General features: G+C 45.0%; 1 protein-coding gene across 1 annotated transcript; it reads right to left on the reverse strand.

Moving 5' to 3' along the window:
• Positions 1 to 24: 24 nt before the first annotated feature.
• On the reverse strand, positions 25 to 24305 carry PTGES3 (prostaglandin E synthase 3). The gene is made up of 8 exons (XM_003945041.4): positions 23956 to 24305; positions 10500 to 10613; positions 10301 to 10370; positions 7818 to 7916; positions 5911 to 6000; positions 2355 to 2417; positions 1204 to 1228; positions 25 to 926 (listed from the first exon to the last, which is right to left on the reverse strand). Coding segments are annotated over exons 1-8 (483 nt in total). The 5' UTR covers positions 23958 to 24305; the 3' UTR covers positions 25 to 906.
• Positions 24306 to 24711: the final 406 nt, after the last annotated feature.

Here is a 24711-nt window from a genome sequence, read left to right on the forward strand (position 1 = left end):
CAGACACTTAAAAGGACAGCCAAGAAGTCTTCCAACAGTTTATTAGAAAGAATGTAGACATTTAAAAAAATCCCCACTGTCATGAACATAAATTGAGGTTTTCAGCCCTGGTATAAGCTGAATTTAAAAAAAAAAAAAAAAGGAAATAAAAAATCCAATAGTGTATTAAACATTTTTCACTCATTTGCCATACTGACAGTGCAAATACAAATCTCGTCTAAATGTACAGACTTTCAAGCAACAATGTACAGCTTTCTTCGTCCTCCATGCTAAGAGATGTAAAAGCTTAAGGGTCAAACAATACCAAATGTATAGGCTTCAAAAACCATCTAAGTTAGGGCATTCTCTAGTTTTAGCTAAGATACATCTGGAACATTGACAAGTGATCACTTACATAGAATAATGTGAAGTACATTTTTTTTTTTTTTTTTTGAAAAATAAACTTTAGTGGAACAATTCTGAAGGGTAACACTAGAGGAAGAGCAGGTTACCACCAGTAAGGTGTCAGCCAATTTGTTCCAGCCACTTTTGAATCCATGTTCTATACTCTAGTTTTCTTTCCCTACGCTTCCTATCATGTCAGTATCTATGTTATGAAGAAAAGGAGACTTAGGCGTGATGTTTTTTATCGTAACTGCTGCATCAATTGCCTAGGACCTCAACAGCTTCATTAAAGTCTGGGAAATGTTCATGCATAAGGTTATTGCCTTAGCTGACTTAAAATTGCCCCATACAATGGTACATATCAACCCTTAGTGAAGCCTTTTAAAAAACAAACAGGTTGAAAAATGGGTTAAAGTAGGCAAATACAGCATCTGCCTTTAGAGCTATCAACTCAGGAATTCTCTCAATTATGAAATCTTGCAGAGAAGTTATTTCTCAAAATCCAGGTGATGACAATATTCCTTACTCCAGATCTGGCATTTCTGAAAGAATTTAAGATATATTAGTAGCAAGTACAAAGGAAGTAATCTACCAATTTTAATGCCTTAAAGGAAAAGCAACCAAAAATCAAAAATATATCGTTTCCCAGTGAATAGGTAAGTGTTCTTGCTATCTCAAGTAATCCACATTTCTGCTTTGGTTATTTATTCAAGGTCATAAAGAAAAAGTTACTTTTCTTCCAAAGTTAACATCACTTTTGTGAGTTTGGTTTTTGATGCAAAATATCACTGTGTAAACATACTTTTTATATACACTTACTTTCATCATCACTGTCTTGTGAATCCTGCAAGAGGGAAAATTAAAAAAAAAGTTACCGAGCTGACCAAATATTCCTTTGCTAACTGAACAGTTTACCTTAAGTTCAAGCGCTGTATTTTTGACTAAAGCAGCACGGGAAGGTAGGTATATCAAGCATAGAAATTTAGTCACTGGACTTAAGACTAGGTTCACCTAAGGTGAATGGATGTACAGCAGAGGATCTATACCTGTTGTTAAAAACTGGTGTGTGCCTTTTGGAGACATTCAGCCCACCCTCTGAATCCCTCCGTAAATTCTATCTTGGCATTCAAAGAGAAAACATGGCTCAGTATGAAGAACAATGGACTGACAGAAGACCGCGAACTCTAATCCTAGCTGTTGAGTGAATATTACATATTTTTCTAAACTGCATTAAATAACTTTATGGGTTAAAATGCTGGTGTTGGGAAGATGTTGAGAAAAGTAGTTTAATATGTCATCCTCTTACAGATTTACAACGTCCATTTGTTTAACTGGCTCTGACTAATCCTGACATAAAACCTATTTAACTTGCTTTCTTAGTCAAAATAATCCCTATAAACTGATTCTTTTTCTTTTTGAGACAGAGTCTCACTCTGTTGCCCAGGCTGGAGTGCAATGGTGTGATCTTGGCTCACTGCATCCTCCACCTCCTGGGTTCAAGGATTCTCCTAACGTTATCCTCTCCAGCAGCTAGGATTACAGGCATCTGCCATCATGCCTGGCTAATTTTTGTAGAGATGGTTTCACCACGTTGGCCAGGCTAGTCTTGAACTCCTGACCTCAAGTGATTTGCCCACCTCAGCCTCCCAAAGTGCTGGAATTACAAGCGTGAGTCACTGTATCCAGCCTAAATTGACTCTTGTAATTCAGTAAGTTATTAATACATAATGTCTCTATGCAATGATTCTTTTGAAATCTGATCCATTTAGGAATGGTCTACAGAACAACCAGTTCCCTAGTAGATATCCATTCCTCAAAAATGGGCAGATTTTAAAAACTGCTTTTCCCTTTTTAATTTTTTTTTTAACAAAATTAAGTAATGCTGAATCTATAAAACCACCTGTAAATATGTTGTTTCTTACTATTTAATAGTATAGAAGTAAACAGAAAAAAAAAACTTTTAGACTTACATCATCTGCTCCATCTACTTCTGGTAAATCTACATCCTCATCACCACCCATGTTGTTCATCATCTATTTGAAGTGTAAAAATTAGTTTAAAAAATGATGTTGTTACGTTAGGCCCTAATTATTAGGCTGCATGCTTCAGAATAAACCTTAAGTCTGCCACAGATATCCACAAATCAAAAATGAAAAAATAAATGTAAGCATTTTCCCTTCTGGAAAAGGTAGATTTTAAGTAATTACACAAAATCCTAAAAACCCATATGGAAATTAATACTAAATTTTCCCTAAAGAAAAACCAAGCTACTCATGCAGCAAGTATCAATGTTATGACAGACATTAAAAATTCTACTTGAGTAGTAGTTACCTCTGGTGGTTAAAGAAAAGAATGGGATTCATCTGTAGCTGCAAAGTTTTCTATCTAAGGTAGAATGTGTATTACGGTATTCTTTGTTTTTGCTCCCCTGAGATGAAGTTTTGCTCTTGTTGCCCAGGCTGGAGTGCAATCGTGCGAACTCAGCTCACTGCAACCTCCGTCTCCCAGGTTCAAGAGATTCTCCTGCCTTAGCTTTCGGAGTAACTGGGATTACAGGCATGCACCACCATGCCTAGCTAATTTTCAGTGTTTTCAGTAGAGACAAGGTCTCTCCATGTTGGTCAGGCTGGTCTCAAATTCCTGACCTCGGGTGATCCACCCACCTTGGCCTCCCAAAGTGCTAGGATTACAGCAACGAGACACTGCGCCCAGGTGGTATTTTTTTTTTTTTTTTTTTTTGATACAGTCTTGCTCTGTCATCCAGGCTGGAATGCGGTGGTGTGTTCTTGGTTCACTGCAACCTCTGCCTTTGTGTTCAAGCAATTCTCATGCCTCAGCCTCCTGGGTAGCTGGGATTACAGGTGTGTACCACCATACCGAGTTAATTTTTCTATATTTAGTAGAGACAGGGTTTCATCATTTTGGCCAGGCTGGTCTTGAATTCCTGGGCTATAGTGATCCACCAGCCTTGGCTTCTCAAAGTACTGAGACTACAGGCATGAGCCACCATACTCGGCCGTTTTTATTTTGAGACCGAGTACTGCTCTGTTGCCCAGTCCGGAATGCAGCAGCACAATCTCGGCTCACTGCAACTTCCACTTCCTGGGTTCAAATGATTCTCCTGCCTCAACTTCCTGCGTACCTGGGATTACAGACACACGCCACCATGCCCAGCTAATTTTTGTATCTTCAGTAAAGACAGGGTTTCACCATATTGGCCAGGCTGGTCTCAAACTCCTGGCCTCAAGTGATCTCCCTGCCTTGGCCTCCCAAATTGCTGGGATTATAGGAGTGAGCCACCACACCAGGCCTGGTGTTCTCATCATGGTTTTAGATATTGTGAAGAACCAATAAATGATTTAAACCTAATTCCCATGTTTAAAACATTTTTGTAATGTTTAAATAAAAAAAAAAAATCACAGCCGGGCGCGGTGGCTCAAGCCTGTAATCCCAGCACTTTGGGAGGCGGAGGCGGGTAGATCACGAGGTCAAGAGATCGAGACCATCCTGGTCAACATGGTGAAACCCCGTCTCTACTAAAAATACAAAACATTAGCTGGGCATGGTGGCGCGGGCCTGTAATCTCAACTACTCAGGAGGCTGAGGCAGGAGAATTGCCTGAACCCAGGCGGAGGTTGCGGTGAGCCGAGATCGCGCCATTGCACTCCAGCCTGGGTAACAAGAGCGAAACTCCGTCTCAAAAAAAATAAAAATAAGCCGGGCGCGGTGGCTCAAGCCTGTAATCCCCGCACTTTGGGAGGCCGAGGCGGGTGGATCACGAGGTCGAGAGATCGAGACCATCCTGGTCAACATGGTGAAACCCCGTCTCTACTAAAAAAAATACAAAAAACTAGCTGGGCGTGGTGGCGCGTGCCTGTAATCCCAGCTACTTAGGAGGCTGAGGCAGGAGAATTGCCTGAGCCCAGGAGGCGGAGGTTGCAGTGAGCCGAGATCGCGCCATTGCACTCCAGCCTGGGTAACAAGAGCGAAACTCCGTCTCAAAATAAATAAATAAATAAATAAAAATCATATAAATAGAACATCCTCCCTTCCTGTTGAAATCACCATGCCAGAGTCACGTGTGGAGAATTGTTCAATAAGCAATTACACACATAAAGCTGGAAACTTAGCTCCTTTTATTTAACTCTTAGGTCTCAAAACGTAAAATCTAGTTAATGAAAAATTTCAAATTGCAGCCAAGAAATGAATTTCATGAGTATGTATTCAACTTACACCCTAATGTTCTTTTTGTACTTAGCTTTATTCTACTACATTTGATAAAGTCTATTCTGCCTACATGGAGATCATTTATTCTTTGCCCATGGCAACATGTTATTTGGGTGACATCTTAGAAAACTCTTTCTTAAACTTTTTTCTCCCTGTACACCTCAGGGTAAACATTTTTTTTTTTTTTTTTTTTTTTTTTTTTTTTTTTTTTGAGACAGAGTCTTGCTCTGTTGCCCAGGCTAGAGTGCAGTGGTGTGATTTCAGTTCACTGCAACTTCCACCTCCTGGGTTGAAGCAATTCTCCTGTCTTAGCCTCCAGAGTAGCTGGGATTACAGGCATGTACCACCATGCCCAGCTTTTTGTTATTTTATTTTTTATTTATTTTTGAGACGGAGTTTTGCTCTTGTCAGCCTGGAGTGCAATGGTGTGATCTCAGCTCACTGCAACCTCTGCCTCCCGGGTCCAAGCAATTCTCCTGCACTGGCCTCCCGAGTAGCTGGGATCACAGGCATGTGCCACCACACTTGGCTAATTTTCTATTTTTAGTAGAGGCAGGATTTCTCCATGTTGTCAGGCCAGTCTCGAACTCCCAACCTCACATGATCCGCCTGCCTCAGCTTCCCAAAGTGCTGAAATTACAGGTGTGAGTCACCACGCCTGGCCTGTAAGTTTATTTACTTATTAAGATGGAGTGTCAATCTGTCGCCAGGCTCGAGTGCAGTGGCATGATCTTGGCTCACTGCAACCTCTGCCTCCCAGGTTTAAGCAACTGCCTGCATCAGCCTCCTTAGTAGCTGGGACTACAGGTGCCCACCACCATGCCTGGCCATTTTTTGTATTTTTAGCAGAGATGGACTTTCACCATGCTGGTCAGGATGATCTCGATCTCCTGACCTCGTGATCCGCCCACCTGGGCCTCCCTCCCAAAGTGCTGGGATTACAGCCGTGACCAGAAGTTTGTAAGTTTACAGTCATATTTTATGGCTTCAAAAACCAAACCAACTACTGCAATCATGGAAAAAAAAAAAAGTCCTAATGATGAAATTAGCAAACTAGCTGTGTTAGTTTGTCTTAATACATTAACTTTTGCAGCCAATACCGATTCTTTTAAAAACATTGAAATGGTTCAACTTCACGATTAAAATTGCCATTGTTATAATCTATTCACTGTTACTGCAAAATGGTCTTAAAAAAACAAACATCATGAATACTATAGGTACCTAAAACCAACTTAAATTGACTACATAAACATGTACTGTGTACTTGCAGTGGGGAGAGGTCCATGTAAAAGAACTTACCTCAGAGAAACGATCAAAATTAGACATGTCTTCATCTGAATCGTCTTCCCAGTCTTTCCAATTATTGAAGTCCACACTAAGCCAATTAAGCTAAAAATTGATACAAAAATCACCCTAAGATTAGGCTAGTTTGCATTCGGCATGAACCTTAAGACTACATTTTCTTTCTTTTTTCTTTTTTGAGACGGAGTCTTGCTCTGTCACCAGGTTGGAGTGAAGCGGCGCAATCTCTTCACTGCAGCCTCTGCCCCCAGGTTCAAGCGATTCTCCTGCCTCAGTCTCCTGAGTAGCTGGGCTACAGGAGAGCACCACAATGCCCAGCTAATTTTTGTACTTAGTAGAGATGGGGTTTCACTGTGTTGGCCAGGATGGTCTCAATCTTTTGAACTCATGATCCACCCGCCTCAGCCTCCCAAAGTGGTGGGATTACAGGCATGAGCCGCAACGCCCAAAACTACATTTTCTTTTCTTCTCAAGAGCCCAGGCCTTGCTATGTTGTCCAGGCTGGAGTGCAGTGAGCATTTACAGGTGCAATCTCACTAATGGTCAGTATGTGAGTTTTGACCAGCTTGATTTCTGACCAAGGATCTGGTTTACCCTCTTCAGGCAACCTGGTAGTCCCCACTTCCTGGGACAACACCATACTGATATTAACTTACTGTGGCTACCTGACTGACATATGGCACTGCAACCCAAAATTGGGTACAAGTGATCCTTCCACTGCACCCTCCAAAGTAGCTCTTAACTACAGGCACATACTACTGGTGCCTGGCAAAACATTTTTGAACTGTGAACGTATTTTGAGGAGGGCATGTAATTAGCACACAAAGAATAGACTAAGCTAGATGGGGTGGCTCACACTTATAACCCCGGCACTTTAGGGGGCCAAGGTGGAAAGATTAGTTCAGGAGTTCGAGACAGCCTGAGCAACAGTGGACCCTGTATCTGGGGGAAAGAGGAGAAGAACGAAAGAAAAAAACAACTTTTGCCAGGTGCAGTGGCTCACGCCTGTAATCCTAGCACTTTGGGAGGCCGAGGTGGGTGGATCACCTGAGGTCAGGAGTTCAAGACCAGCCATCATGGTGAAACCCCATCTTAAAAACAAACAAACAACTTTCCTGGGTGTGATGGCACATTCCTATAATCCTAGTTATTTGGGAAGCTGAGGTGGGTGGGAGGATCCCTTAAGGCCAGGTCGAGGCTGCAGTGAGCCAAGTTCATACCACTGCACTCTACCATGCAGTGGCACAAGACTATCTCCAAAACAAAAGATTAGGCCAGTGTGGTGGCTTATGCCTGTAGTCTCAGCACTTTGGGAGGCTGAGGTGGGCAGATCGCTTGAGCCCGTAAGTTCAAGAACAGGCTGGGCAACACTGTGATACCCATTCTCTACAAAAAATACAAAAATTAGCCAGGTGTGGTGGCATACCCCTGTAGTCTCAGATACTTGGGGGGCTGAGGTGAGAGGCTCACTGGAACCTAAGGCTGCAGTGAGTCAAGGTTGTGCCACTGCAATCCAGCCTGGGTGACAAAGAGAGACCCTGTTTTGGGGGAAAAAAAGACCTGAAAATTGTTAAACATACCTTCTGAAAACAAATTTACTAGTAAGAACTATTTTCAGTTGAATAATTTATTATTGCACTAAGTTTTGTTCCCTTCCATGTGATAGCTGAGTAATGCAAGCAAAATCTGTCTCTTAAGTACAAATGATTCTTCACGAGTTAATAACTGATATTCTGATACTTCGTATTAAGTAAAAACTAAATGAACAAAAAACATGAACATGAGGCTTTATACTTAGTTGTGAAACAAAAACACAGCAGTATATTCCTTACATCAAATAGGTATGTCTTTTATCACCTAAAATAAAAATATTGAACTTTTCAAAAAAGGAAAATGAAACCTACCTTTGCCCTTTCTTTTGTTAACCTCGGCCATGACTGGCCAGATTCTCCTTTTCGTAAACAACATAAAATTGATCTGTCCGTTCTTTTATGCTTGGAATCCTAAAAACAAAAGGACCATCACACCATTTATCTCTCCAGTATCACTACTAGATGATTGAAAGTAGCTTGTCATTTCTCACCTTTTCCTTTCTTTACCTAAATTTTCTCTAGACTCTGAAAGAAACATGCCCTTGACTACTAAAAACTTCAAACTATCCAACTGCCTTAAAATTTTTTATTTTTTCCTACTGAAATAATCTGTACAACAACAACAACAACAACAAAGTTTCAAGTTTAACCTGGTACCATTTTTTTTCTTCCCTGCACATGGTAAACAGAATAAAACCTTAAAAACTTAAAAGTAGGCCAGGCGCAGTGGCTCAAGCCTGTAATCCCAGCACTTTGGGAGGCCGAGGCGGGTGGATCACGAGGTCAAGAGATCCAGACCATCCTGGTCAACATGGTGAAACCCCGTCTCTACTGAAAAAAAAAAAAAAAAAAAAAAAAAAATACAAAAAATTATCTGGGCATCGTTGCGCGTGCCTGTAATCCCAACTACTCAGGAGGCTGAGGCAGGAGAATTGCCTGAACCCAGTAGGCGGAGGTTGCGGTGAGCCGAGATCGCGCCATTGCACTTCAGCCTGGGTAACAAGAGCAAAACTCCGTCTCAAAAAAAAAAAAAAAAAAAAAAACTTACAGTAAAAATGACATAACCATGGATTGGTTTAAAGATTCTATTCTGGGCCGGGCGCGGTGGCTCACGCCTATAATCCCAGCACTTTGGGAGGCTGGGGCGGGTGGATCATGAGGTCAAGAGATCGAGACCATCCTGGTCAACATGGTGAAACCCCGTCTCTACTAAAAATACAAAAATTAGCTGGGCATGGTGGCGCGTGCCTGTAATCCCAGCTACTCGGGAGGCCGAGGCAGGAGAATCGCTTGAACCCAGGAGGCGGAGGTTGTGGTGAGCCGAGATCGTGCCATTGCACTCCAGCCTCGGTAACAAAAGCGAAACTCCGTCTCAAAAAAAATAAATAAATAAAATAAAAAAATTCTATTCTTTTTTTTTCTTTTGAGATGGAGTCTCGCTTTGTTGCCCAGACTGGAGTGCAGTGGCACAATCTCAGCTCACCACAACCTCCGCCTCTTGGGTTCAAGCGATTCTCCTGCCTCAGTCTCCTGAGTAGCTAGGATTACAGGGCACGCCACGATGCCCAACTGATTTTTGTATTTTTAGTAGAGACAGGGTTTCACAATGTTGGTCAGCCTGGTCTTGAACCCCTCACGTTGTGATCTGCCTGCTTCAGCCTCTGAAAGTGCTGGGATTACAAACGTGAGCTACTGTGTCTGGCCTAATGATTCTAGTCTTAGATAAGACAAGCCTCAGCTGGGCATGGTGACTTACACTTGTAATCCCAGCACTTTGGGAGGCCAAGGCAGGTGCATCCTCTGAGATCAGGAATTCAAGACCAGCCTCATCAACATGGAGAAAACTGTCTCTACTACAAATACAAAATAAAGCCAGGCATGGCAGTGCATGCCTGTAATCCCAGCTACTCGGGAGGCTAAAGCTCGAAAATCGCTTGAACCTGGGAGGCAGAGGTTGGTGAGCGTAGACTGTGCCAGTGCACTCCAGCCTGGGCAACAAAAGCAAAACTGTCTCAAAAACAAGACAAGCCTCGAGGATACTACTCTAAGCCCAAACAATGACAGCAAAAACAAAAAGTATGCAGAAACCTATTTTGGAGGAAATACTACAAAATATAAATATACGTAGTTTGCCTCAACTGTTGTGAAATACAGAACTGGCCAGGCACAGTGGCTCACGCCTGTAATCTCAGCACTCTGAGAGGCAGAGGTGGGCAAATCACAAAATCAAGAGAGCATCCTGGCAAACATGGTGAAACCCTGTCTCTACTAAAAATACAAAAATTAACTGGGTGTGGTGGCAGGCGCCTATAATCCCAGGCTAAGGCAGGAGAATCGCTTGAACCCTGGAGGCAGAGGTTGGACTGAGCTGAGATTGTGCCACTGCACTCCAGCCTGGCAACAGCAAAACTGTGTCAAAACAAAAAACAGACTGGGTGTGGTGGCTCATGCCTGTAATCCCAGCACTTTGGGAGGCTGAGGCGGGCAGATCATGAGGTCAAGAGATCAAGACCATCCTGGCCAAGACGGTAAAATCCCATCTCTATATAAAAATTAGCTGGGCGTGGTGGCTGTAGTTCCAGCTACTCAGGAGGCTGAGGTAGGAAAATCGCTTGAACCCAGGAGGTGGAGGTTGCACTGAGCAGAAATCGCACCACTGCACTCCAGCCTGGCAAAAGAGAGAGACTGTCTCAAAAACAAAACAACAGAATCAAAGCTTACTACTAAAAACAGTACTTGAAGTATGTCCATTTCCTCACAACTTAAATCTGGATTAAAGCATCAAGACTACTTACATTTGGATCAATACAGTGAAAAAGATCAATTTCATTTAAATGCTTAAAATTATCACTTCCTCCGAGACAACTGTATAAAATAAAGAAAAAGAATTAAGCCTCTTCAGAGAGTCTAAGATCATTGAAAAAGCAAGCAAGTCAAAGTTATTCAGTTGTGTGAATAACTATTTTACATCATTAGATAAAAAGTTTAATTTACCTGAATGTAAGTTTGGATTTTTCAAAATTTACATTAACATCCTTACTGTCTTCAACACAAAATTCAATGAAGACATAGTCCCTTCGATCGTACCACTTTGCAGAAGCAGGCTGCCTATAAAAGGATAAAGTAGGGAAAGTCAAGCTGGAATTGATTAAATTTATATACTAACCTTCAACATTTATTGCGTAAGTAAACATATTTCTCTATACCATTATAGCATTATTTTGGGGCAGTTCATTACATCAACTACAGTTTTACCCTAACAGCTATATTCCAAGTTAAAACAGGGCTCTGTGGCGAGGCGCTGTGGCTCATGCCTGTAACCCCAGCACTTTGGGAAGCCAAGGCAGGCAGATCACGAGGTCACGAGTTCAAGTCCAGCCTGGCTAACATGGTGAAACCCTCTCTCTACTAAAAATACAAAAATTAGCTGGGAACAGTGGCACGTGTCTATAATCTCCGCCACTCAGGAGGCTGAGGCAGGAGAACTGCTTGAACCAGACTGGGAGGTGGATGTTGCAGTGAGCCGAGATTGTGCCACTGCACTCCAGTCCGTGCTACAGAGCAAGACTCTGTCTCAAAAGCAAAAATAGGGCTCTAACAATATTTGGCTTCAGAATGATTCCAATTTCGTAACAGGAGGGATTTAAAAACCAAACAATCGTTAGAAGACTTAGCCATTTATCTAGTCCTATAAAAAAAAACTTGGCCGGGTGCAGTGGCTCACACCTGTAATCCCAGCACTTTGGGAGACCAACGCAGGAGGATCACTTGAGGCCAGAGCTTGAGACCAGCCTGGCCAGCATACCAAAACTCCATCTCCATTAAAAATACAAAAAGGAAGCCGGGCGCGGTGGCTCAAGCCTGTAATCTCAGCACTTTGGGAGGCCGAGGCGGGTGGATCACAAGGTCGAGAGATCGAGACCATCCTGGTCAACATGGTGAATCCCCGTCTCTACTAAAAATACAAAAATTAGCTGGGCATGGTGGTGAGTGCCTGTAATCCCAGCTACTCAGGAGGCTGAGGCAGGAGAATTGCCTGAACCCAGGAGGCGGAGGTTGCGGTGAGCCGAGATTGCACCATTGCACTCCGGCCTGGGTAACAAGAGCGAAACTCTGTCTCAAAAAAAAAAAAAAAAAATTACAAAAAGGAAAAAAAATAAAAACTTAGCTGGGCATGGTGACACAGGCCTGTAGTCCCGACTTAGTTGGGGGTTGGGCCTGAGGCACAAGAACCACTTGAACCCGGGAAGTGGAGGCTGCAGTGAGTTGACATCATGCCACTGCACTCCAGCCTGGGAAACAGAGACTCTGTCTCAAAGCAAACAAAACACAGGTACATCAGATCTCCACTTTCATATTAACTTCACTGAAATCCCAGAGAACAATCACTCCTTTCCTCAAACTCAAATTAAGCAATCTCGAATTATATCATTACTTCCCGAAGATTAATACATTGAAGTCCTAACTCCCAGTACACCTTAAGAATGTGACTGTATTTGAAGATAAGGTCTTTAAATGACAATTAAGTAAAAATGAGGTCTTAGGGTAAACTCTAACCCAATGACTGCTGTTCTCCTATGTGAAAAGATTAACACAGAGGAAAGACAGAAGATAGCTATCTGCAAACCAAAGGAAAGACCTCACAAGAAACTAACCCTGCTGACACCTTCATGTTGGATTTTCAGCCTCACAGAAATACATGGAAATAAATTTCTGCTATTTAAGCCACCCGATAAAGTTTGATACTTTATGAAAGCCTTAGCAGCTAATATAATCATGTCCCAGATAATAAAACAAATTTAAATTATCAAAACCTGTGGTTAGGCCACGAGCCAAAAACGATTCTTGCATTTTTTAAATATTAAAAAACCAATGCCAGGCAGTGGCTCATACCTGTAATCCCAGCACTTTGGGAGGCCAAGTGGGGAGGATCACCTGAGATCAAAGTTTGAGACCAGCCTGACCAACATGGAGAAACTCTGTTGCTACTACAAATACAAAATTAGCCAGGTGTGGTGGCATATGCCTATAATCCCAGCTGCTCGGGAGGCTGAGGCAGGAAAATCACTTGAACCCAGGAGGCGAAGGTTGCAGTGAGCCGAGATGGCACCACTGCACTCTATTGCCCACACTATAGCCTGGGCAGTAAGAGTGAAACTCCATCTAAAAAAACAAAACAAAACAAAAAAATCCTCAGGAGGCAGAGGTTGCAGTGAGCTGGGATCACGCCACTGCTCTCCAGGCCTGGGGCAACAGAATGAGACTCCATCTCAAAAAAGAATGAGACAGAGATACTTGTGGCCTGTAATACCTAATATTTAATGACTGACCCTTTATACAAATTTGCCAATACATTAAAACTACAAATGGGGCGGTACATGGTGGCTGAAGCCTATAATCCCCAGCACTTGGGGAGGCTGAGGCAGGTGGATCACCTGAGGTCAGGAGCTCCAGACCAGCCTGGCCAACATGATGAAACACTTTCTCTATTAAAAATACAAAAAAATTAAGCCGGGTGCGGTGGCTGGAGCCTGTAATCCCAGCACTTTGGGAGGCCGAGGCAGGTGGATCACGAGGTCGAGAGATTGAGACCACCCTGGTCAACATGGTGAAACCCTGTCTCTACTAAAAATACAAAAAATTAGCTGGGCATGGTGGCACATGCCTGTAATCCCAGCTACTCGGGAGGCTGAGGCAGGAAAATTACTTGAACCCAGGAGGCGGAGGTTGTGGTGAGCCGAGATCGCGCCATTGCACTCCAGCCTGGGTAACGAGCAAAACTCCATCTCAAAAAAATAAATAATAAGGCCGGGCGCGGTGGCTCAAGCCTGTAATCCCAGCACTTTGGGAGGCCGAGGCGGGTGGATCACGAGGTCGAGAGATCGAGACCATCCTGGTCATCATGGTGAAACCCCGTCTCTACTAAAAATACAAAAGCTGAGGCAGGAGAATTGCTTGAACCCAGGAGGCGGAGGTTGCGGTGAGCCGAGATCGCGCCATTGCACTCCAGCCTGGGTAACAAGAGCGAAACTCCGTCTCAAAAAAATAAATAAATAAATAAAAATTAAAAAAAAATAAAAAATAAATAAAATAAAAAATAAAAAAACTATCTGTAATACGTGAGGAATGAGAGAGCAAAGTTCTACCCTGGTAAGGAAAAAAGTAGTTCCTACGTTGATAAATTAAGCAGTTTTTCCTTCTTAGGTATCAAACGCCCCGCCTGCAAATGTCTGACACCAAGCTCTGCGTCTCACCTCACACTCACTGCTCAGGGAAACCATAAGCTATTTTGGATCTTCTGTGATCAACTGTAGTACTAGAAAACTTTCTGAAAAGGTGATCTGAATAAACTTGCTAGTCCTGTGGCTACCAAATCATGTAACAAGATGTATCAGGGCACCATGGAGGAATTCACAACTGCCTTGGGATATTTTAAATTTCAGAGTAATTCAGTGAAACTCAACATTAGTCAAGATACAAGGAAACAGTATGAGGTTGTTCAGTTTCCACATGAGATTGTACTGCAAACACCTCCAGTAAGTTTCATCTTCTCAAAACTGATCTGGTGGTTGCTGTAACTCAAAAAACAAAAGAAAACACAGGTGCTACACTGCACCCATCCCCCCCCAAAACAATCAATGGGGAACAAGATGATGATGGAAGTCAGGCTGGGTGCAGTGGCTCACACCTGTAATCCTAGCACTTTGGGAGGCCGAGGTCGGTGGATCACCTGAGGTCAGGAGTTCAAGATCAGCCTGACCATCATGGTGAAACTCCATCTTTCAAAAAAAAAAGAGATGATGATGGAAGTCATTTCAAGGTTTGAGAAGTTACATAGTAACCAAAAGCCATACACATTCCATTAATAGCTATGGTTATATAAGAAACTATATATTTTTCTTTTAAATAATGTAAATTAGTTTTTCCAACAGCTACTAAGCTGTTAAGACAATATACTTATGTTGTTTGGACACAACTATGTCATCAAAGCAACTGCTAGTTACTCCTTTTGGCCTAACATCACAACAAAACTCAGACACCAAGGGCACCATACACCAGGAAGGTTTGTGAAAGAACCTCTGTGCTAGCTAGTTTCTTTATTTGGTAATTTCCATTCTAAGATACGAATGTGAATCGTATTCAAGGTAAAAGGTTACCGAAAACTTCACTTTTTTGGGAGAAGGAATCTCGCTCTGTCGCCCAGGCTGGAGTGCAGTAACAAGATTTGGTTCACTGCAATCTCTGCCTCCTGGGTTAAAGCAATTCTCTCGCCTCAGCCTCCCAAGTAGCTGGGATTACAGGTGTGCGCCAACATGCCCAGCTAATTTTTTTTGTATTTTTCAGTAGAGACGAGGTTTCACCCTGTTGGCCAGGCAGGTCTTGAACTACCAACCTCAAGTGATCCGCCCACCTCTGCTTCCCAAAGTGCTAGGATTACAGGCATGAGCCACCACACCTGCCCCTCAACCTTTTTTTTTTTTTTTTTTGATATGGAGTCTCACTCTGTCACCAAAGGCAAAGTGCAGTGGCATGATCTCAGCTCACTGCAACCTTCACCTGCCAGGTTCAAGGATTCTTGTGTCTCAGCCTCCCAAATAGCTAGGATTATAGGCGTGGACCAGGACCATCACACCTGGCTAATTTTTGTATTTTTAGTAGAGATGGAGTTTCACCGTATTAGGCAGGCTGGTTATGGAACTCCTGACTTCAAGTGATCCACCCGCCTCAGTCTCTCAAAGTGCTGGGATTACAGGCATGAACCACCATGCACAGCCAAGTACTTTCCTTTCAAGCAACTCTGTGACTTTCCACATTCCATCTTTTGAGTACTTTTTTTTTTTTTTTTTTTTTTTTTTGAGACGGAGTTTCGCCCTTGTTACCTAGGCTGGAGTGCAATGGCGCGATCTCGGCTCACCGCAACCTCCGCCTCCTGGGTTCAGGCAATTCTCCTGCCTCAGCCTCCTGAGTAGCTGGGATTACAGGCACGTGCCACCATGCCCAGCTAATTTTTTGCACTTTTAGTAGAGACGGGGTTTCACCATGTTGACCAGGATGGTCTCGATCTCTCGACCTCGTGATCCACCCGCCTCGGCCTCCCAAAGTGCTGGGATTACAGGCTTGAGCCACCGCGCCCGGCCTTTTTGAGTACTTTTTAAAAAAATATATTTCTTGCTTTGGTTTTAGACCTTCAAGAAGCATGCTTCTTTTAACATCCCCAGGAGACAAGAGTTTTTCTTTGTTCAATAAAGACTGAAGGTCAAATATCACTCTCTCACTGCCTCCCTAACAAATTAAAATTTCTCAAGACTCCATTACTGTACTGTCAAGTATGCAGAGGCTACTTTAGATTATGTAATAAATAAACTGGAAATACAGAGACATGGGTTATTTATTTTGCAATAAAAGAACGGCCAAAGAAATTATTTTCCCTTTTTGTGAAGTTGAAAAAAATAAGCCTTCTGTCAGAAATCCTGGGTTCCACTCCTATTTTGGCTTTTTTTTTTTTTGAGACAAAGTCTTGCTCTTGTCACCCAGGCTGGGGTGCTATGGCGCAATCTCGGCTCACTGCAACCTCTGCCTCCCAAATTAATTCTCCTGCCTCAGCCTCCCGAGTTGCTGGGATTACAGGCGCCTGCCACCATGCCCAGCTAATTTTTATATTTTTAATAGAGACGGGGTTTCACCATGCAGGCCAGGCTGGTCTCAAACTTCTGACCCCAGGAAATCCATGAGCCTTGGCCTCCCAAAGCACTGGGATTACAGGCGTGAGCCACAGCGCCCAGCTTTTTTTTTTTTTTGGGGAGAGTCTCACTCTGTTGTCTAGGCTGGATTGCAGTGACGCCCTCAGCTCACTGCAACCTCTGACTCTTGGGCTCAAGCAATTCTCTGACCTCAGTCTCTGGAGGAGCCAGGACTACAGGCACAGGCCACAATTCTCTTTTGGACAGCCCCATAAGATTCTCAAATTAGTCCTGTGTAAATTGGTATTTTAGGAATCAGCCGGGCACGGTGGCTCATGCCTGTAATCCCAGCACTTTGGGAGGCTGAGGTGGGCGGACCATGAGGTGAAGGGATCAAGACCATCCTGGCCAACATGGTGAAACTCCGTCTCTACTAAAAATACAAAAACTAGCCAGGCATGGTGGCATGTGCCTGTGGTACCAGCTACTCAGGAGGCTGAGATAGAAGAACCGCTTGAACCCAGGAGGCAGAGGTTGTAGTGAGCCGAGATTGCACCACTGCACTACAGCCTGGCGACACAGCAAGACTTCGTCTCAAATACAAAACAATCACCCAGGTGCGGTGGCTCACACCTGTAATCCCAACACTCTGCTAGGCTGAGGCAGGCGTGTGAGACCAGCCTGGCCAACATGGAGAAACCCTGCCTCTACTTAAAATACAAAAAAATTAGCCAGGCATTGTGGCAGTCGCCTATAATCCCAGTTACCTGGGAGGCTGAGGCATGAGAATTGCTTAACCTGGGAGTCAGAGGTTGCAGTGAGACAGCACTGTGCCACTGCATGCCAGCCTGGGAGCAGGACTCCATCTCAAATAAAAAAAATTTAAGCAGCTATGATTTAGATATTTTCTGTATACAGATAATCCTTGTGTGATTTGGAAAGGGCCCTAACAATTTTTTTTTCCCCCTCAGAGTCTCCCTCATCAGCCAAGCTGGAGTGCAGTGCTGCATTCTCGGATCACTGCAATCTCCTCACCTCCTCAGTTCAAGTGGTTTTCCTGCCTCAGTCTCCCAAGTAGCTGAGATTACAAGTGCCCACCACCACATCCAGCTAATTTTTCTATTTTTTAGTAGAGACAGGATTTCACTATGTTGGCCAGGCTAATCTTGGAACTCCTGACCTCAAGTGAATCACCCTCCTCGGCCTCCAAAAAAAAGTGCTGGGATTACAGGTGTGAGCCACAGCACCCAGCCGACAAACACTTTTTTTTTTTTTTTTTTTTTTTTTTTTTGAGACGGAGTTTCCCTCTTGTTACCCAGGCTGGAGTGCAATGGCGCGATCTCGGCTCACCACAACCTCCGCCTCCTGGGTTCAGGCAATTCTCCCACCTCAGCCTCCTGAGTAGCTGGGATTACAGGCATGAGCCACCATGCCCAGCTAATTTTTTGTATTTTTAGTAGAGACGGGGTTTCACCTTGTTGACCAGGATGGTCTCGATCTCTTGACTTCGTGATCCACCCGCCTCGGCCTCCCAAAGTGCTGGGATTACAGGCTTGAGCCACTGCGCCCGGCCAACACTTTTTTTTTTTTGAGATGGAGTCTCACTTGGTCACCCAGGCTGGAGTGTAATGGCGCCATCTTGGCTCAATTTAACCTCTGCCTCCTGGGTTCTATCGATTCTTCTTCCTCAGCCTCCTGAGTAGCTGGGATTACAGGCGCCCATCACCACAGCCAGGTAATTTTTCTTTCTTTTTTTTTTTTTTAAGATGGGGTTTCACCATATTGGTCAGACTGGTCTTAACTCCCAACCTCAGGTGATCCGCCCACCTTGGCCGCCAAAGTGCTTGGATTACAAACATGAACCACCACGCCGGGCCCAATTTTTCTATTTTTAGTAGAGACGGGGTTTTATCAAGTTGGCCAGGCTGGTCTCGAACTCCTGACCTCAGGTGATCCACCCACCTCGGCCTTTCAAAGTGCTGGGATTACAGGCATGAGCCACCGTGCCCAGCAACACTTTTTATCAAACAAAGTGTGGCTTCATGTGAATGAGCACCTGAGGCACAGAAAAGCCACAACAGCACATTTTATTCAGCTTTGAAGTACACATTTTATTCAACTTTGAAGTACAAAAAGGGAGAAGAGAGGCTGGGTGCGGTGGCTCATGCCTGTAATCCCAGTACTTTGGGAGGCCAGACAGGCAGATGGCCTCAGTTCAGGAGTTCGAGACCACTCTGGCCAACATGGTGAAATCCTGTCTTTACTAAAAATACCAAAAAATTAGCCAGGTGTTGTGGCCATGTGCCTGTAATCCCAGCTACTCCAGAGGCTGAGGCAGAGAAACTGGTTGAGTAACAGGGAGGTGAAGGTTGCAGTGAGCCAAGATCACGCCACTGAACTCCAGCCTGGGCTACAGAGCGAGACCCTATTTCCAAACAATAAAGTTAGCTGGATGTGGTAGTGTACACCTGTAGTCCCAGCTACCAAGGGATCAAAGCAGGAAGATGGCTTGATCCCAGGAGTTTTGAGGCTGCAGGGAGTGATGATACCAGCCTGCAAAAAATAGTGAGACAGTGTCTCAGGAAAAGGAATATTCCTGGAAAACCAGAAGTTCAAAAGTACACCAAGGGCGGGTACAGGAGCTCACACCTGTAATCCTAGCACTCGGGAGGAAGATCACTTGAGGCCAGGAGTTCAAGACCAACCTAGGCACACAGCCAGACTCCATCTCTAGTGTGTGTGTGTGTGTGTGTGTGTGTGTGTGCGCGCGCGCGCGCACATGAGTGTGAGAGTGTGAGAGAGAATTACAAGATCAGGAGTTCAAGACCAACCCGGCCAAGATGGCGAAACCCTGTATCTACTAAAAATACAAAAAAGTAGCCAGGCGTAGTGGCTCACGCCTGTAATCCCGGCACTTTGGGAGGTTGAGGCGGGCAGATCACCTGAGGCTGGGAGTTTGAGACCAGATTTACCAACATGGAGAAACCCCATCTCCATTAAAATTACAAAATTAGCCAGTCATGGTGGCGCATGCCTGTAATCCCAGCTACTCGGGAGGCTGAGGCAGGAGAACTGCTTGAACCCCGGAAGCAGAGGTTATGGTGAGCCTAGGAGATCGTGCTATCACACTCCAGCCTGGGCAACAAGAGTAAAACTGTCTCAAAAAAAAAAAAAAGAATTCCTTAAATTCAGGAGGTGGAGGTTACAGTGACTCGAGATCGCGCCACTACACTCCAGTCTGGGTGACAGAGCAAGACTGTCTCAAAAAAAAAAAACAAAAATCCTTATCATTGCCAACCTATACAGTAAACAAAAATTTCAATACACTATTTCCATAACAAAATATGCTTACTAGAGCATTTTTTGAACTCATGTAAATAAGATCTTAGTGGCCGGGCGCGGTGGCTCAAGCCTGTAATCCCAGCACTTTGGGAGGCCGAGATGGGTGGATCATGAGGTCAAGAGATCGAGACCATCCTGGTCAACATGGTGAAACCCCGTCTCTACTAAAAATACAAAAAATTAGCTGGGCATGGTGGCGTGTGCCTGTAATCTCAGCTACTCAGGAGGCTGAGGCAGGAGAATTGCCTGAACCCAGGAGGCAGAGGTTGCGGTGAGCCGAGATCGCGCCATTGCACTCCAGCCTGGGCAAGAAGAGCGAAACTCTGTCTCAAAAAAAAAAAAAGATTTTAGCTGTTTTAGAGCTAGATTATCTAAATAGCTGATATTTACAAATGGTTTCTGTTTTGTTGTTTCTTGAAAAGGGACAGGCTGGTCATGGTAGTTCATGCCTGTAATCCCAGCACTTTGGGAGGCCAAGCTGCAGATAACCTGAGGTGAGGAATTCAAGACCAGCCTGACCAACATGGAGAAAACCACCCCCCCCAACCCCACCTCTAAAAATAAACAAATAAAGAAAAGGGACAATCACTAACCACACAAGACCCAAAAATGACATAGCTTGTAGAAAATTTTTAAACTGAGAAAATGTAATTAGGCAGAATTTTTTTTTTTTTTGAGACAGAATTTCGCTCGTTACCCAGGCTGGAGTGCAATGGCACGATCTCGGCTCACCGCAACCTCCGCCTCCTGGGTTCAGGCAATTCTCCTGCCTCAGCCTCCTGAGTAGCTGGGATTACAGGCACACGCCACCATGCCCAGCTAATTTTTTGTATTTTTTTTTTTTTTAGTAGAGACGGGGTTTCACCATGTTGACCAGGATGGTCTCGATCTCTCTACCTCGTGATCCACCCGCCTCGGCCTCCCAGAGTGCTGGGATTACAGGCTTGAGCCACCGCGCCCGGCCTAGGCAGGAGAATCTTAATTTAGCAATACAACACTGGCTTACACTCCAGGTTTTTCTCTTCCAGTTTCTACTGCCTTCTAGTTAAAGTCTAACTGACAGGAAGAAAAAGTAAAAATCCAGTTGCCAGGTTACAGTGGCTAGGAAATCAATATGGAACAAAAGCCACCCACCCATCAGGTATTCTCTAACTTATAGAAATTAACAATATAGGCCGGGCGCGGTGGCTCACGCCTGTAATCCCAGCACTTTGGGAAGCTGAGGCAGGGGGATCATGAGGTCAAGAGATCGAGACCATTATGGTCAACACAGTGAAACCCCGTCTCTACTAAAAATACAAAAAATTAGCTGGGCATGGTGGAGCGTGCCTGTAATCCCAACTACTCAGGAGGCTGAGGCAGGAGAATTGCCTGAACCCAGGAGATGGAGGTTGCAGTGAGCCAAGACCGCGCCATTGCACTCCAGCCTAGACAACAAGAGCGAAACTCCATCTCGAAAAAACCAAAAAACCAAAAAAACAAACAAACAAAAAAGAAATTAACAATATATCATATGTTCATTATGACAATTTGTTTTCAAGGCTAAACAATGACAATTCTATTTTGGGGATTTGTACCTACATAGCTGAGTGAGGGCAAAGTTAAGGCTTTTACTAAAATCAAGAGATCCATGGTTTCTGCACAACTTCCAAATTATATACAAGACGTTAGACAGGAAAAACAATGACTTCGAATATCTGTAAAATAAAACATTTTACTTTTTATCTATTTTTAATTGGTCCAACGACAATGATTCAAAAAGAAAATGCAAAGCAGCACTCTGCAAGGTTAGCTAAGCACAAAATCTTAAACGAGGGAAGGACCTAAAATCCCAGCCTTCTCCAAGATAGATCGGAAATTAAGAGCTTTTTTACAAACTATGAGACAAACTTTCATAACTTAGGATTTAAAGAAATGTAACTAGGAAATCGCTAAACAGCAAATGAGTAAACCGAATGAGAAAACACACTCCCAAGCCTTTAATGCACCCAGCATAAATCTCTCTCCAGATCTTTAAAGAGAGAGATAAAAAAATGTTTTATTAGCCAGGCATGGTGGTGCTTGCCTGCAGTCCTAGCTACTCAGAAGACTGAGGCAAGAAGGATAGCTTGAGCGCGGGAGGTGAAGTGGAGGTTGCTGCGAGCTGAGATCGCGCCACTGCACTCTAGCCTGGGTGATAGAGCAAGACCCTGTCTCAAAAATAAAATAAAATAAAAAATAAATAAAATAAAATAAAATAAACCCTCACAGCCAGATTCTTCCTAGGACTGGATGACGACCCAGAAAAGGATTCTTCCACGTCAAACAACTGACTTACAACATTCATTTTGTAATTTGATTTAAATCTTTAACTTGGTACGAGTCCCTGAAGAATTTACCAAATGACACATACTGAATATTTTTTAAAGGATCAGATTAGCTGGTCTCTTCAAAACATTCGTTTTTTACCCTCAACACCCTGCATGTGGCATCGGACCACTTGTTTTGAAGGTAGCTTGCTTTTTTTTAACTAGAGAGGTTACTTTTTGGAATAGTCTCTCTACTGCTATCTTTCTTTTTTTTTTTTTTTTTTTTTGGTGAGACGGAGTCTCCCTCTGCTGTCCAGGACAGAGTGCAATGGCTCAATCTCGGCTCACTGCAACCTCCACCTCCCAGGTTCAGGCGAGTCTCCTGCCTGAGCCACCAGGGCAGCTGGTATTACAGGTGAGCACCACCACGCCCGACTAGTTTTTGTATTTTTAGTAGAGACGGGGTTTCACCATAGTGGCCGGGCTGGTCTCCTGATCCGACCGCCTGAGCCTCCCAAAGTGCAGGACAGGTGTGAGCCACTGCATCCTGACTTAGACTTACTTTGCATTCAAGTTTTTCAATCTACTTACATAACTTAGCCATTTCTTACCTATTTAAATATCTTATGTGGCCTCCAGAAAGTGCTTCTACCTCAAGCCAATTTTAAACGTATTTTTCGCGAAAAGATTTGTTCAGCTGTATTAAAAGTTGCTAATGCCTCATCGGACAAAAATTTTCCCCTTCTAGATTTTCAGAGTATAAAAGGTTAAAACTGAAGTCCCTTCTACCTTACTTAGAGGGGAAAAGCAAAAGCTGTTTTACATAGATTCGGATTTGTAAAAACCCCGTTTACTTTCAGGGAGGGGGCTCCTCCAAAATCCTAATTTACGCCCTTACAGTAATAACAAGCTGTGCTCTAGAAGTTCGTTCTCAGTGACAAACTGGCTTCCGTGTATCCCTCACTCATCCCTTTAGACTTTTAGCCAATATACTCACTCACTGTCAGTATCACGGCTTAAATTAAGTAAACCCTTGAATGCTTGTTACTTTTCCACAGGAATAGTTACTCTCCTCATCTCTCTCCTAAATTGGGGGGGGGGGAGATTCACTCCCCCTTCAATTGTTCTCGGTATCTTTTAAGACTTAGCTAATAACTTAAAAAATAACGTCCCGTCCAAAAAACAAAACAAAACCCTGTAAAACCGGGAAACCTCACTGGACGCGGCAATGGCATGCATTCTTATTCGGTTAAAAAAATCAACCAAGGCTTTCCTTCACCATAAAACGAAGATTGCTATAGAATTTGTATTCACCTACACACCATCAAATTTAAGCTCCTTAGGACAACAGTAAGTTAATTACGTTATCTATTCCATCCTGCACGGAGGCAGGATAGTGAAACCTCACCGAAAGTTTAACACGGAACACTGAAAATGTCCGTAGGTATCCTTCCAAAGTCAACACGTGCCCAACTACCTGCTCAGGGGTAACTCCTCGCTGCCAGGGAAGCGGCTGAGTTCTGGCCACCTCCCGTGTTTTCAAGAGACCGGAGTTAGGAGGCGGCCTACAAGTACCCACACTCCAGAAACCCAGACCCCGGAGAGGGAACGAAGTTGCGGCGTGGGCATGGCTTCCCTCTAGTTGCCTAGCAGTACCCTGCGGCTCCCGGCGAGGCCCGCGTGCGGCTCTCCCAGGAGCTCCGCCAGGTACCTGGCGGCACCCACTACAGGTGCGCTCGGCCCCGGCAGCCGAGAAGCGACCCACGAGGGTTCGCGCTTCAGGGCGCCGCATGGCGAGCAGCTCCCGGGAGCTCAAGGCCTAGGGTGAAGTTACAGAAAGCAGCGAGTCGGCCAGACCGCCAGAGGGGCACAAGCAGCATTTCCGGCACGGGGAAGCCAAGGGACGCTTCAGAGGTGGGGGAAGCGGACATCTGGAGGAAAATGTCCTCCGCCCGCCAACGGTAACCGGAACAAGGATCCTGGACCTCCCGCCCCCAAGCAGGCACGACTGCCACCACCGATGCGACAACGGCTGGGGGGCCGAGACTGGAGGGAGGGCCGGGGCCGTATTCCGGGAGCCCCCGACGCGGCCTTGGCCTCACTCCGGGCGACCTTCCCTCGGCGGGGTGTCGCACTCACATTGTGAACGGGGCAGGGGGACGGGCGAACGGGTGGGCGGGCCTGTCTGGCGGCGGCTGCTGCTAAGAAGTCGACTTCTCTCCGGTGGCGACTCCGCGTTTTGTCCCCGGTCGCGGCCTCTTCTCGCTTCCCTCAGGCGACGGCGGCAGCGGCGGGCTCGACCTAGCTCCCCAGAATGCACCGCGCGGAAAGAGCGGCTCCTCCGGTCGGGGAGAAGAGGAAAGTGTAGGAAAAGGGGCGCGAGGACGGAGAATGAACGTGCGTGCGTGCGAAAGAGGGGTGGTGAGGCCGGGCGGCGGCTGGTGACGCAGCAAAATGCCCGGGCCTTGCCACCGCGCGTGCGCAGTCCTTGTTTTCGGGCTCCGGCACGGCTTTCTAGAGATATCTACGGAAAGGGCGGGGCCTCCCAGCTCCTTCGCGATCCTTCCTGGCGCCGGCCCCGCCCTTCGCCCGCCACCCTACCCCCACCCCGGCCCCTGCTAGTCCGTACGCGTTCCCGCCTCTCCTCCCGCGCTGTCCTCTCGCGTTAGAAAACCGTTGGCCGCCCAACCGCCCGGCCACGCGCCTTGGGCGATTTCTCTGAGAAACCGCTGCGTTGGCAGCGGGAGGCAAGGCCGAGGCGGAGGGACGCGGAGTCGGGATCGTGGGGAATCGAAATGGAGCGTTGGTTACTCTTGAGGGAGTAAATCGGCTCACTCAGAAAACATTCCACCACAAAAACGTGAAAACCCGCTGCTGTGGAAAAGGGCCCACTTC

Source organism: Saimiri boliviensis, chromosome 7, assembly GCF_048565385.1.
Source record: "Saimiri boliviensis isolate mSaiBol1 chromosome 7, mSaiBol1.pri, whole genome shotgun sequence".
Taxonomy (NCBI): Eukaryota; Metazoa; Chordata; class Mammalia; order Primates; family Cebidae; genus Saimiri; species Saimiri boliviensis.